Source organism: Hordeum vulgare, chromosome 3H, assembly GCF_904849725.1.
Source record: "Hordeum vulgare subsp. vulgare chromosome 3H, MorexV3_pseudomolecules_assembly, whole genome shotgun sequence".
NCBI lineage: Eukaryota > Viridiplantae > Streptophyta > Magnoliopsida > Poales > Poaceae > Hordeum > Hordeum vulgare.
The window spans coordinates 604,873,604-604,888,545 of record NC_058520.1 but is presented as its reverse complement, the minus strand read 5'-3'; the positions used below and the strand labels follow the sequence as shown (position 1 = coordinate 604,888,545).

Here is a 14,942-nt window from a genome sequence, read left to right as displayed (position 1 = left end):
CGGGAGGACGAACCCGTCCCTGCATGCGGTGATGCGCCCTTGCGGGGGCTGCGGGAGATGCTCCCCGACCACTCCATCTCTTGGCGCAGCCACCGGCGGCCGGCAAAAGCCAAATCCGACGGCCCCGCGATGAAGGTCCATAGATCCGCAAATTCGGCGACCCGCCGGCACGGGGGGGAGGGGGGGGGGGGGAGGCCTCGTGCGTGTGGCGGCCTTTCGGCGAGCTCCTGCCGGCTGCTTTCGCCGGAATCTTGGGCGGCGGGTAGCGGCGGCGAGAGGGGAGGTGGTTGGTGGGGAAAGCGCTGGCTGGAATGTCCCCCCACCAACCGCTTATATGCAGGGCACCGCAACGGCGAGGGGGAAACCCACGAATACGTGGGTTGGGGCCGAGATTTTTCCGCGCCCCTCATATTTTTTTGCGGGCCGAAACGAGATGCGAAGTGTGATCGGGCAGGTTTTTTCGCCCTGACCCATATTTTAACGGTTATTTTTTGGATCGGGGCGGGATCAGGGGTCTGCTAGAGTTGCTTTGAGAAGCTGAATTTCAAGGAGGGAGTAGTCCCGAACAGGCCCTTAATTGAGGACAGGAATGGTTGCTCTACTTTGGAGACCAGGAACACATAGTTTCCAAAAATCATCAGTCGCCTGCAAAAAACTCTGTAGTCATTTTGTCCTTAATATAGTGAGAAGCATGCATGGTCCACTAGGGGCGGTATGTATGTATATATGTATGTCTTTCGTTTAACACCTACGAAACTTCAACATAATTCATCCACATGGCTAGTACTTCCTCTGTAAAGAAATATAAGATCGTTTGAATCACAAAAGTAAACAATGACAGTTTACTGTCTCTGGAATATAAAAATGGTTGTTGAATGGCGGGCCATATAGCTCAGCAACCACAAAGGCGTTTCACCATACAAATGGAAGATTCTCTATCAATTTTGTAGTCCGCCAGGGTGCGGTCATCCTCCAACTGCTTTCCAGCAAAGATGATGCGCTGCTGGATAGGGGGAGTGCCTTCCTGCTCGTATAACTTCATCTTGACATTCTCAATGGTATCCGAGCTCTCAACCTCAAGGGTGAGAGTCGTCCCATAAAGAGTCTTGATACAGATCTGCATCATCCTACTTTCTCCTGGCCTACACGGGCGGAGGACGAGAAGGAGGGTGGACCCCTTCCAGATGCTGTGGTCAGCTAAGCTGCGGTTGTCGTCCTCCAGCTGTTTGTTGGCGAAGATGAGGCACTGCTGGTCTTTGGGAAAACCCTCCATGTCCTGGATCTTGGACTTGACGTTACCAATGGTGTCTAGGCTGTCGACCTCAAGGGCAATAGTCCTACCTCCCCGCGTCTCCGTCACGTAGATTTGCATCTTTTCCTGGAGGTCAATCATAGAGTCATGCTGAATGCCATAATCGGCCAATGTACGGTTGTCTTCTAGCTGCACCCCATCGAAGACGAGGCGGTACTGCTGCTGGATCTTTGCCTTGACGGTGTACAGGGTGTCTGATGAGTGGACCTTGAGGCTGATTGTCCTGCCGGTGGGGGTCTTGACAAAGACACGCATTCTGGATGAACTAGCAAACCAAACATCACCGATTGTTAGACAATATTTAGGCTGTAGAACAGCACACAAAAAGCGTCACCAGGTAGTAGAAAGCCCCATTATTTATTTTAAATAAAAGAACAGTATAAGCAAGAAGACAAATGTACTGCATAAAATACTTTGTTTATACAGAACAAGAGGTGCCACACTAAGCCTAGCATTCAAAGTTAAGTCTTGAGCAATTATTAATAATATACTCAGTTCTATACATTGTAGAGACTAGTTAGGTGCCGTGAGTTGCTAGGGAATAAAATGGAACATATGGTATTATCAATCAATTGATACTTCTATTTGCTGAACACACCTGTCGAGTGCAGTTTTTCACAGGGTAGCAACAAACGTCGCCCGTTTTTCTCTACCTTCCCTGTTTGTCTCAGCATATAATATAGAAGGGAGCGCCTAGAGCACAACTAGCTACGTTTTTCCTATGGTCTTAGTCATCTGACATGGGTGTGATGTCACCTTTTTCTGGCCCATCCCGTTTTGTTTCTTGTCCCAGCCCGTTTTCTCTTTTGATCCTGCATGTGGGCTGTTTGCCTTTTTCTTTCCTATTTGGGCCTGTTACTTTTCTTTCCTATGTGGGTCCGCCACCTTTCTTGTTGTCTTCCCATCCCTGTTGACCTATGGGTGTCACGTGATCTTCCTCCCCCCTGTTTCCACGCATCTTCCTCCCCGCCCCCCCATTCCCTGCCGCCAGCCACATTGCTAACCCCATTCCCAACCCTACCTACAGCCACATTGCTACCCATCCCCCCAACCCTACCTCCAGCCATCCTCTTGTTGTTGTTTTTGGGACAGGTAAAACATCCTAGATCTATGGCCTGATTCAGCTCAAACAAAGTTTGGGGGCAGATTTAGGACAGGCAAGAACGGTACAAAGAAAACAGGGCAGATTCAGCTCAAACAAAAACTGATAGAGCTGAAATACATTTTGGGGGAGATTCAAGACAGGCAGAAAATAGGGCAAAAAAACATTGTGTGCCATGGATACAGGAGAAACACAGTTTGGGGGATACTCAGAACAGGCAAAAACAGGAGAAGCTGAGCAAAGGAGTAAGATAACTCACCAAGGTAAGCTGCTTTGCTTTGTTTTTTCTGCTTTCAATTTCTGTCTGCAATTGATCATCCACTGTTCTCACAAAATCTCGCAACCAGAACTCTGTGACCTGTTGAAAAAGAAAGGAAACCTCTGTGACCAGATTTTTTCTCTGACAATGCAGCTATACTTAGCACTTATGGAAGCTATCTGCTTGGCAATCAGGTTAGATATGAGACATGTTATAGCTGGGTACACTTAAAAAAGGCACTGCATTATCAATAACTTGAACAAAACAAATTCCAGAAAAAAAAACTGATGCTGCAGGCACTTACTAGGGACTGAAAAAGAAAATGTTGTTTGTTTGCAGGCGATACCATACAGCAACCAGAACTGTGGTTTCCCCTTTGGTGAATCGAGCAAAGTGCCTGGTACATTGCATAGACTGTTGTTGGATGATGAAGTTGCTCCTAATATGCATAACATGAGAGGCATCAATGAAGACTGCATGAGTAACAACAATCCACAACAGGTATGCATCAAAAAAAGAAGCACCAGTGTAAAAAAAATGACCCTTTTTGACTAGGGCAGTGTGTACATAAAATTAAAAAACAGGAAATGACTACAAACATCAGCAACTTTCTTATTACATATTAAATGATTATCTTGGCAGATGGATGAACGCGCACATCTGTTTCTTGGGGCTTCAACAAGCCATTTTACACAAACATCAAGGAATCAGTCTCCTGTAAGTGTGTCACATGAACAATGATGCACGCGTGGTAATAATGACCTAAAAGAAAGAATGGCTTGTTGACGCAGAAAAAACTTATTATTGTCATTTTGAAAAATTAGGGAATGCATATCATGAACATGACAAGTGACGCACCTATGTCTTACTTGCAAATGATGTTTGCTGCTGATCAAGAGGTTTGGTCGTGACTCATTACTTTCCTATAAAAAAACAACACGCAGAAATGAAGAAAAAACATTATGAAACGAGTGTCTGCTTGTTGTTTCTTGACAGGGTGCAAAGTATGCATTATCTCAATCCCAAGAAGATCGGCTGCTTCGTACTGAGGTTTGTCTTCATCAACTTCAATATAAAAAAACATTGCAAAATAAAATGATTTATTTCTCTATAAATTTACATTTGTGTACAATTGCTAAAATAAAACTCTTGTTGCTATGAATTTTTTTTCAGAATGAACTGTTCATGATAACCGGGCGATATGGAACAGTAACATCGGAGGATCCAATGCAAACAAATGCTCAAACAATAGCAGGTACATCGGAAGTTGACAACAATCAATGTCAAGAACAGTTCCCTGAATATCCAAATTTTGAAAGCCTGCAAGATTTGAATTTTGACAATGAACAACCTGATGAAGCAGTAGAATGCACCTCTGACCAGTGTCTTGATGAAGATGATACAGACAGTGAATCAGGAGATGAGCTTTCCCTTGGGCATAAAGGAAAAAGTTCTGCTATGGATGTTCATAATGTTGGAGAAAAAGAATACACTGAAATTGGGATCAAAAAAGAACAACTAACACGAGATGACATCCTTATGTTCCTTGAAGATGAAAGTATTGCTGCGGCTCGTACATGCAGCCAGGAAGTCCGTAGCCACCATATGCCAGTAGTTGACATGACATTTGACAACCAAGAAGCAGCGTTTGGTTTCTACAATGAGTATGCATCAATCTGTGGCTTCTCAGTCAAGAAGGCAGGTTACTTTTGTGCAAAGAAGGAAGGTGGGAGTGCACCGACAAGGATTACCTTCAAATGTAACCGCTCTGGGAAAATGATTGATGAAGAGGAGAAGGAGGCAAGGCTGAGGAAACGTCGGGAAACGAGACAGCAGAAAACAGGACAGGTTCCACGGGAAAACTTGATAAAGAAGAAAACCAACACCATTGATATAACTGGTTGTAAAGCTCAACTGATTATCACCAAGAAAAATGAGAAATGGGTAATCACAACCATCAACCTTGAACACAACCATGATTTGAGCCCTCCATCTGAAACAAAATATTTGTGTTCTCATAAACATATGACAGAGGAGGAGAAGCTTCTTATTCGCACATTCAATGCTGTAAAGCTGCCAACAAGAAAGATAATGACAATCCTCAGTTTCTTGAGAGGGGGCAACACTCCTTACACTAAAAAAGATATCAGCAACGTGAGGACAGCAATTGGAAAGGAGACTAACCAAAATGACATGATGCAAGTGCTCACTTACTTCAGAAAAAAGCAAGCAGAAGATCCAAGATTCTACTATGCGTTCAAGACAGCTAATGTTTCTGATGAGGCAAGCAAGGTGTTGTGTATTTTCTGGGCTGATGGATATGCAAGAAAGATGTACGACTTGTATGGTGATTGCTTGAGCTTTGACACAACATTCAAGACAAACAGATACAATCTACCATTCGCTGTTTTTGTTGGCATCACAGGTCACAGTCAGAATTGTTTGTTTGCTTGTTCAATAATTGAGAATGAGACAACTGATACATTTAAGTGGTTGTTTGAGACATTCCTTCATTGCATGGGAGGCAAAGCTCCTGTCACAATCATCACATATGAAGATGCAGCCATGAAGACAGCAATTCCTATGGTTTTCCCTAATTCCGTTCACAGACGATGCCTCTTCCATATTAAAAAGAAAGCTGAGGAAAAATGCCCTAGGACTTTCGCAACAAAGGAAAACCTGCATGCTGATTTCAGTGATATCATACACAACTCATTGACAGAGGCTGAGTTTGAATGGTTGTGTCCAGATATGATAGAGAGATATGGAATTCAACATGTGAAATATTTTAACCTTATGTGGAAAAAAAGGAAGAGATTTGTTCCAGTCTACTTCAAAAAGAATTTTTTTTCCCTTCATTCATTCTACTGCACGTAGTGAGGGGACGAACGCCGTTTTCAAGGATAACATAACTTCAACTCACAGTGTCATATCTTTCCTGGAAGAATATCAAAGGATTTCTCAAAACATTCAAGACAATGAGCGACAACAGGACTCGATAACAAGAACAACTCAACCAACTTTCTGGGCTCACAGTGAACTTGAGATTCAGGCAGCAACAATGTACAATAGGAAGATCTTCTACAGGTTCCAAAAGCAGATAAAATTTGTTGTGAATTTACATGTTGAAGAAATAGAGCGGAATGTGAGGTATGAAGTGTACAAGACAGAAATGATGGCTGCAAAAGATTTCAGACAAAGAAGGTTTGTAGTTGAAGTCAACATGCAACAACAGGAATTTAGTTGCATATGTGCTAAATTCTTGAAGGATGGAATTCTGTGTAGTCATGTCCTTAGGGTTCTTTCTCATCTTAACATGTCAAAGTTGCCTCAAAAATATTACATTGACAGATGGATGCCAAAAGATGAAAAGGATATTCGAGACAAGCGTTTTAATGTGCCTATTGACCTAACTGCTCATAGTCAACACTTAAGGTACACACTTCTATCTAGCAGGTTAAATGAGATGGCTTCTGATGGTGCCTCAACAAATAGGAAATATTTGTATGTTGTTGGAGAGAGTGAGAGAGTGCAACAAAGGTTGGATGAGATGACTAAGGAAGATGAAGCTGCTAAAGGTCAGAAAACACATGATGGGCACACAAATGTGGAAGATTGCTGTACAGGCCCACATCCAGATGGTTATGGGGACAACTTGCAAGATCCTGATGTTGTTGTTTCAAAAGGACGTCCACAAACAGGGCGATACAAGACATTCATGGAAACTTTGCTGGCCAAGCAAAAGATTCATTGTAGCCGTTGTGGTTCTGAAACACACAACATTGCTACTTGCACAGCGCGCAATGATAGTATCGTCCAGCCACAAGGACAAAAGGTCCCAAGAAAACGTGCATCAAGTGAAGTAGAAAAGTAGTTTCCCCTAGTTTTGTTTGAAAAGTAGTTTCCCGTTGTTTCCTTGATGTTCACATTTTTCTTTTGTTTTCAGCAGCAGCAACAAAAGCAAATCAAGCAAAAGGGGGGCAAGCAAAGAAGAGAGGCAAATCACAAAACAAATCAATAGTACAAAGACAAGAATGACATGGATTGGAATGTTTTGAATTTATTTTTTGTTTTTACTCATGTAGTGATGGAGCTACTTTAAAAAAGAGTGTGAGGATGACTATGTAAAGAAATGCGTTGTAATATTTTATGATTAGTGGGTGCAACAAAAAAATATGGGACTTAATGATTGAAGAATAATTTACTCGAATGATTTTGATGTTGCATCTGCTTTACGGTCTTGATAGTTTTCTTCCCACCTTCTTTTCATCTTCAGAAACATGCCTACACAGAACTAAAGACAGAAAAATGTGAATGTTTTTATTCATGTTGAAAAATGGAATTAATATGAATAATCATTTATAAAACAACATATAAAAAAAGGTCCTTGTAAAATTACGTGACTCCTCTTAGATTTTTCATATGATCTTCAAAGTTGATGCTCATGTAACAAATCTTGAGCACTACTCTTGTGGATGTAGTGCTTATTTGCATGGGTTGCCAAAATATATATTGCCAACATACATATCCACCAAAAAAACACATAACAAAAAAAACATTCCACAAGTTCTCCATTTTGAACAATTATCTGCCAGTAGTTCGTAAGTACAACGATCCATTTGTTTTCATTATATCATTAGATCACCCCTAGAAAAAACATTGAGTCTTCTTCCTTTTGCTATGTGAACCATGGAGTTACTTTGCTTTTGCTATCTGAGTACAAATGAGTTCCTTTTGCTATGTGTATCATCGAATCTTCTTTCCCTTATGCTATGTCCACTGTAGATTACATTGAGTTTCATCTGAAATAAAAAATTGTAACAAGAAACAGGCAAAGAAATCAACAAGTTAGAAGGCTTGCAAAAAAATGAGGCGTCGCAACAAGAGTGGGAAAAAGAACTATAAACCTTAGCTTCTATTTTAGAAATCCTTTACAATCCTTTTTCCTTCTGTTAAAATGTTGTGTTGACTGAATAGAATATCGATGGCAAGTCTGATGCGCGCATCCTGGACATCTTCTTGCCTGAAAACTGTTTGCATTGCATTCCTTGAACGCCAGTTCTCTAACCACTTCAACACAAATATCCCACATGCATCGTTGACACAAGAATGAAAGTGTATTAGAAAAATGCCAAACATATTAAAATGAAAAAAAAGCATGTGTTTGAAATATAGCATAGTGTTGTAACTAACTCTCCATCCTGCTTTGGTAGGTTTGGATATGCAATTTCATAGTGTCTGAACCCCATGTTCCTTAGCCCAGCAGCGTTCCAAAGTTGTTTGAAATTTTCAACCTGTTTTATAAAATAAAGAAAAAAAGGTTACAACACATTGGTAGTCACAGGTCCTGTTTCTATGTTCACCTCCATGACAACTAACCATCATCTGCTTGATTTCCTTATGGAATGTGTGTTCTCCATCATATTTTGAGTCTAGGAAAATGAATTTTCTAGCACTCAGGTCTACTAGGAAGACAAACGATTGTGATCTGTGTATCGTTGGAAAAAATAGCTTCAAAAACAGTAAACACACGTGTTAGGAAAAGGAAAAAATGAATGATAAAACATATTATACATAGATGAAAAAAAAATCATATGATAGAAGGTGTGAAAACAAAAAAGAAACATACTTCGTTGCACAGCTGAAGGTCTCTTGCTTTGCCTGCTCCAATGAAACTTTTTATTAATCTATCTCTCCACTGTAATCTTGAAGCTTCGTTCTTCCACTTTTGCAGAAAGTATTCCTAGAACAAAAAAATGTCAAAATAACATTAACTCAAAAACTCAAAAAAAGCATTTGTTGTGTTGTAAGAACAAAAATGCATTGAACAACAAAAGTTGGCAAAAAAAAAGAAAATCCCTTGGACTTACACTAGCTGTGTGGAAGAAGAAATGTCTCTGAGATGTTCTAGGATGATTGTCACGAAATTTTTTCCGACAAAATACGTTTATGACATATGATTCTACCCATCCTTTCTCTGTGAAAGAATTTCCTAACTGTTCCATAGATACTCTGGTATTGTCAATCTCAACAACCCATCTCCTGTACCAAAAAAGTGCAGAAGAAATGAAAACATATTGAACAAAAAAATGAAGATGTAATTAAAAAGCAGAAGAAGTTAGAAGAAACTTTGTCATCTAATAGTTACCCCTTAAAATCTGCACTTCTACTTAAGATCATGAGGTTGTTATATAGCTCAATTTCATGTATCATGAGTGATCCCCTGTCTTTGTTGTCATAAGGTGAGCACAGGTATCTGCTAGGTTGAACAATTCTTTTTGTTGGCACATTTTCCTTGCCGATTTAACTACTTGTGCTGCCTAACAATAGGCGGGTGTTGTAGTGCTCATCTGAATTGCCAAGCATATTCAAGCAGTTTTCTTGCAGAGACCTTTCCCCAAGAATTTGCAACTCCGGGGATGCCTGCAATTTGCATAGTATTATGTCAAAAACCTTATAAAAAACAGGAAAAGAATAAAAAGGCTCTGAAAAAAAAACATAACAAGATGCATAAAAAATAACTACAGGTTGGCTGTCGTTGAAGGTTATTGGTTCTTGTTCGGTGCCATCTAGTAAATATCCAACGTTGCATTCATCTGGGAACAATCTTCTGCCTTCTATTTGATGATTAAAAGAACCCTGATGCAAAAAAAATATTTCCGAAAAAGCATCAATAAGTATATGAATGAAAAAAAGTAAAAACTTAAGAGTGAAGAAAAGAACAGAAAAAATGAGCGTATAGTTTGTACAGTCTTTGTTTTATGTGATGAAGTGCCTGATAAGAATCTGTTGCTCTTGTTCCTTGGTGAGTAACATGTCTGCTCCCGATTCCACTCAAATGGATCGTCATCGTTAGTTGTTGTCTGTCCATTGTTGTGGAAAAACATTAGGTCTCACACGAAGAAAAAAGAATATATGACCAAAAAATGTTTGTTATTCTCACCAGGTCTATAACACTTCCATCTGGTCTTATTGCGGTCAGAGGACGGGGTGTTTCACAAGTCATGTTCCGAGGTTGTTGCGTACAATGCACAGAGAAATCTTTTGTTTGCTACTGTTTGTATGCTGTAAAACGTGATGGTTGCGAAAAGTAAAATATATAAAACCTTTCATACTAACAACAATAATTGAACATAAAAATAAACAAATGCATAAGACGAAGATGTTTGTGATTCATACACTGAAATTATTACTGCTTCTATGTTCTTCTTTCGAATCAACAGTGTCGCCTTGTTCACAGGTCTTAGGAGGTTCTTTGTTGTTTGCCATCTCCTTCAAGCGAAAAAAGCATGAAATAAAAAAGGATTCAGTAACTGTTTTGGTAAAAAAAGGTTGTGATAACTTGCCCAAAAAAGGAATTACATAAATAAATTAAATGTTGTTGGTGTTTCATACATTGAAGTCAATATTATCAGCTTCTTTAGTCCTCTTATGAGGGCCATTATTCTTCGCCATCTGTTTGAAAGTACAAAAAAAATCAGCAAAATGGCTCGCAAAAAAGGAAAAGCTGGAAATAAAGGTTTCCACAAAACTGAATGTCATACTTATTCACCTGTATTTTCTTTTCGTATTCCTCTGATGACATGCCCAAAGGGCGCCATAGTTCTTGTTCTCTTATCTCAGTACCATTATCATCCTCGTTTTCAAATAGGCGTAATGTAGGTATGTCATCGGTGTAGAAGAAATATTTTTCCCTAGCTTCATCCAGATAACGAGCCCAATCGCATGGAACCTTGATATTCAGAAAAAAAAGAAATTGATTCCTGTGAGGAAAAAACAAAAAACACAGAAAAAATGTTGAAGAAAAAAAGATGGTGATTCATACATTCAATTTGTTGCTGCTCCTTTTTGCTTGTTTGTTGCTCTTACGAGGACCGTTATTCTTTGCTACCTGCTTGATGACAAAAGATTAAAAAAAAGATTTGGAATTAAAAACTTTAAAAAAAGTCTCTTCAAAAAAGAAATCCATATAATTATTGACCTGAATTTTGTTTTCGTATTCCTTTGATGACATGCCCAGAGGACGCCACAATTCGGGCTTGTTTATTTTAGTACCAGAATCGTCCTGATTTTCGAACAAACGTATTGTTTGTACGTTGTCACTGTAGAAAAAATACTTTTGTCTTGCCTCATCCAAATAACGAGCCCAATCACTTGAACCATTGTCTGTGAGCGCTTGTTGTTCATCTTTAACATAATACAGACAAAAAAAAGTTAAAAGCACATAAAAGATATATCAAAATCATAAAATTATTGCATTGCATAAAACAAACATAACAAAAACTAGTTTGATGAAGAAAATACCTTGCAGGAATGGTTCATTCATGTCTATGTTTAATTTGGCGTGCTTCCTCTTGAGTGTTTGTTGACAACTCTCATTGCACTAGAACAAAAAATCGGTATATGAAACAAAAAAGAAAAACACAGAGTGACCACACTAGTTCAAAATGAAAAAAAAACACCATACCAAAAAACACATGGATCTGGAAAAAAAAACCCTGTAAAAAATACCTTGTTTTGAAAATCAAAAGTTGATATAGTGGTTCCTACGACACCTTGATCTTGCTGCAAAAATGAACTGTACTCGCAATTCTGATGGCCAAGCATGTAATCAAAACTTGTTGTGCTTCCTGTGATTGCATGCTTCGAGTTGTGTTTCTTTTCCACTTCATTTTGGGTCCCTGCTGCTGCACCTTCCGTGTTAAAAATTCCTTCTGTTTCTTCTTTACAATCTTGATTCAACCTCTCTTTCAACATTGCTCCTTGTCCTTCATTATTTCTCTTGCCTTGCTGCTGTTAATATTAAACAAAAAATTCAATAAGAAAAATAGAAAAAGGAGGGTTACATTTAGGCACAATAACAAAAAAGGAATTCAAAATGGAAATAATGAAAGAAAACAGGTTAAGGAAAAAATCAGCATACAATGTCACAGACAACTGCAGGTTCTGCCCCAGTAAATTTTTGTTTGAGACTAATGTGTGATCCAACCGATCTATTTGATTCTTGGCTGAATGTACTTTCCTTAGCTAAATTGTTCAGTGACTGTTGGTATGTTGATGCTTTTATTTTAGCTGCTATTCTTCTTCTTTTCCTTGAAAGCAAACCTGTTGAACATCACAGGGGAACAGTTTGACAAAAAAAATCATTAAAATCTGTTGATGCCTTGTGTGTAAAAACATTCAAACTTGAAAAGCAAACAAAAAACAAAAAAAATGTGTCTGCTATTTACCCTCATCTTCTTCTTCATATTCTCCATTAGAATTTACTTTAACAGTTGCTTCTGAATCATGTCCATGGTTTGTTGAATTGTGCTGATTAGCACTTGAATCAATTTTCAGTGTCTTCTCAGAATCACATGTTGCTCCCGTCACAATTTGAATAACTTCGAGTATCAAATTCTTAACTTTGGAGCAGGTGTTTGGTCCTTCCTCTCTCATGTGTTGCTGAAATGATAGATATATATCTTCCTTCACCTGTTGCAAGAAACAAACACATAGCGAAGAAAGAAATTTAGTTATGAAACAAGTTTTTCTTCACGAAGTATAGTTGGGATAAGAATCTAGTATGCATCAAATCAAAATAAGTTTGAAAACAAAAACCTTCTCATTCAGTGTATCTCCAACAGTTCTTTCTATTGCAGCCTTGAGATATGAGTATCTCTTAGTGCTATCCCATTGGTGGTTTTCTTTTCCATAACAAGTTTCAGACTCGTTCTTGACCTATGTGCAGAAAAAACAAAATCAAAAACACATTAGATACATTTGTGTAGGGGATTGACGCTGCATCCTGTTGAATTTAGTTACAATTTAGCAAAAACATAAAAACACTTGCATTGCAATCTCCATATGCTCCAATTTTGTCCATGAGTCTTTCGCTAAAAAGCTTAATTAGGTTTCCTTTCCAAACACATATCCTTGGCATTGTTGCTTGGAGTTGTATAGGACCAAGATCAATAAAGTCTAGACAGCGGACCTGAGACAGAATGAAAAAAGTTTGAGACATGAGAAAATAAAACATATGAATGCAATAAAAGAACATTGCCATAATGGTTAATAATAACATACAGCCAAGTAATAGATGCATCCATCAAGAGTTAATGATGACTTGTTTTGTTTCAACTTGTCTTTTTGATACTTTTTGATTGCTTGCAAGAGCCATGTTTGCGTGAACTTGCACCAATTCATGTCTTTGATCTTTCCAACATCCAGAAGTGCAGACATATACTTCGTGCTTGGTTTAGTATTCGATGTTGGGCATAGGAAGGTTGCAAGGGCTACAACCATGAAACAACGGAGAAACTGGTCATCTGATAAATCCTCCTCTTTAATTATCTTGTTCCCAAAAAACTTTATTGTTGGCACTTCTGACAAACCAAACAATGCTAGAAACTCTTCTTTGCCTCCATCATCACTTGTACTAATGATAGTTTCCCCTGCTGGAATTCCAAAAACATGTAATACAGATTCTGCGTTCAAAGTGATGGTCCTGTTGTTGATGGAGATAATCTGATCCTCGACACAAACTTTGTCAGCTACCCACTGTGTAAAATGTCTTGGGACGACAGAATCATCTAATTCCAGTAGGTAAGCAAAACCAATCCCTTTAACAAGGTCCACTTTACCTTGGCTCTTGCGTGCTGTCTTGACAACATCAACGAAATACGGGACACTGCATCTGCTGTATGCCTTTGGTACAACACCATTGTTTGGTTTATCTTCGAGTTCGTTACTACTTCGTGGCCTCTGTTCAGTTAAAATAGTAGAAAAAGAAAGAAAACTGATATAAGAAACCCCACATGTTCAGTTAACTGAATTTTTTTGTAAGGTGCATTGCAGGTACAAAAAGCACATAAAAACAGTGACAAACAAACATAAAAAAAAGTAACAAAAAAAACCACATACACATAAACAGTTTTACCTTTAATGTTTTCTGCCTAACAATCTCTCTAGTTTCTTTTGTGTCAAGTATCTTCCTTAGCTGCAAGTAAAGAAGCAACACAAAAAATCATGTACGCTTCCTTGTGCATTGAAAAAACTGTGCATATGAACTGTACAGCAAAAAGAAACAAAAAAAAATTCATTGTGCAATTGTTCACCATATTTATCACTCCATCACACAGCAAAACATCTGATATTTCAGCTTCACTTAGGTCTGCATTTATTTCAGAGTCCGTCCTTTTATCAACAGCAATATCACTATCGCTCTCGAACAGTGGTTCGGAACCTTTGTCCAATAGAGCATCCTCCATGCCCAGTTTGCTATCATGTTTACTTTCTGTGTTACCCTGTAAAAAAAATAAACAAATGGAAAATATAAAAGACTGAAACTGAGATAATGACACAAAAAAAATGGCACTGAACCTAAAAATACAGAAATCTGAAACTGAACTTCACATATGTAGTTAGAAATGAACTTGACTCATGTGCACACCATGCATACATTTCCCAACAGGATTCAACATATTCTTATTTTTGAATATGTTGATTCACATATAAAACCAACTACCATTACAAGATGGTCCAGACTGAATACCATCAATGACTTGTCGTACTGCTGTCCTTCATTTATATAATTATACTGAGTCACAAATTGCTCCAATATTGAACAACTAGGGCATATGCTCCAACTAAATGTAGTGCAATTAATGAACACAAGCTAGTTGATGCAAATGGCCTTTCTGCATATACACAGAAAAACAACTAATCAGTTTGGTTTTCAGTTTCTACATATATTACATGAGCAAAAAAAATCACTCCTACATGAAACAAAAAGGGAACAAACACAGATATCAACATATCAAAAGCATATTCCCAGAAAAAAATCTACTTAGAAATCACTCCTACAGGCCAAAAAAAATCTACTTATACTGGCGGTTCCCCAAACGGCTAGTTCAACACCAAAATCCCCTAAAATCAAACAGATCCAATATTTATCTCCTCTTAAATCTGGTTCTATAATACCATTTCAGCCACGGGATTTAGAAACCCTATACAAAAATGAAAATCACCTGCTGCAAATCCTAGATGCGGATGCGGACAAGTACAAAGAGGAGATGAAGGCGGACTCGGAGGTGAGGCTAGCTCGCCGGCGGCTAGCACATACCTTCGATTGGAGCAACTGGTCCGGCTGCTCGCCGTCGCCGTCCTCCATGGCCTCGCCGCCGAGTGAAGCCGCCTGCAGTTTCGAGAGACCTGCCCCCGTGGTGTTTGCTTCCTCTGTGCCGCTCTCTCCTTATCCCAATTTGAAACAGTGGAAATAAAGTCTCAGG

At 38.9% G+C, this 14,942-nt stretch overlaps 1 protein-coding gene across 2 annotated transcripts in view; it reads right to left on the bottom strand.

Annotated features, from left to right (window-relative positions):
- Window positions 1–892: 892 nt before the first annotated feature.
- The window catches only part of LOC123445590 (polyubiquitin 11-like), an 85,921-nt gene continuing 71,871 nt past the window's right edge, over window positions 893–14,942 (bottom strand). The window contains exons 3-4 of one of the 2 annotated variants that reach the window (XM_045122599.1): window positions 1,520–1,568; window positions 893–1,321 (exon numbers count right to left, since the gene is read on the bottom strand). In XM_045122599.1, the coding sequence (XP_044978534.1) occupies window positions 893–1,321; window positions 1,520–1,568 (478 nt within the window). Of the gene's footprint in view, window positions 1,569–14,942 lie in introns of both variants that reach the window. The other variant, XM_045122598.1, reaches the window with a different exon arrangement.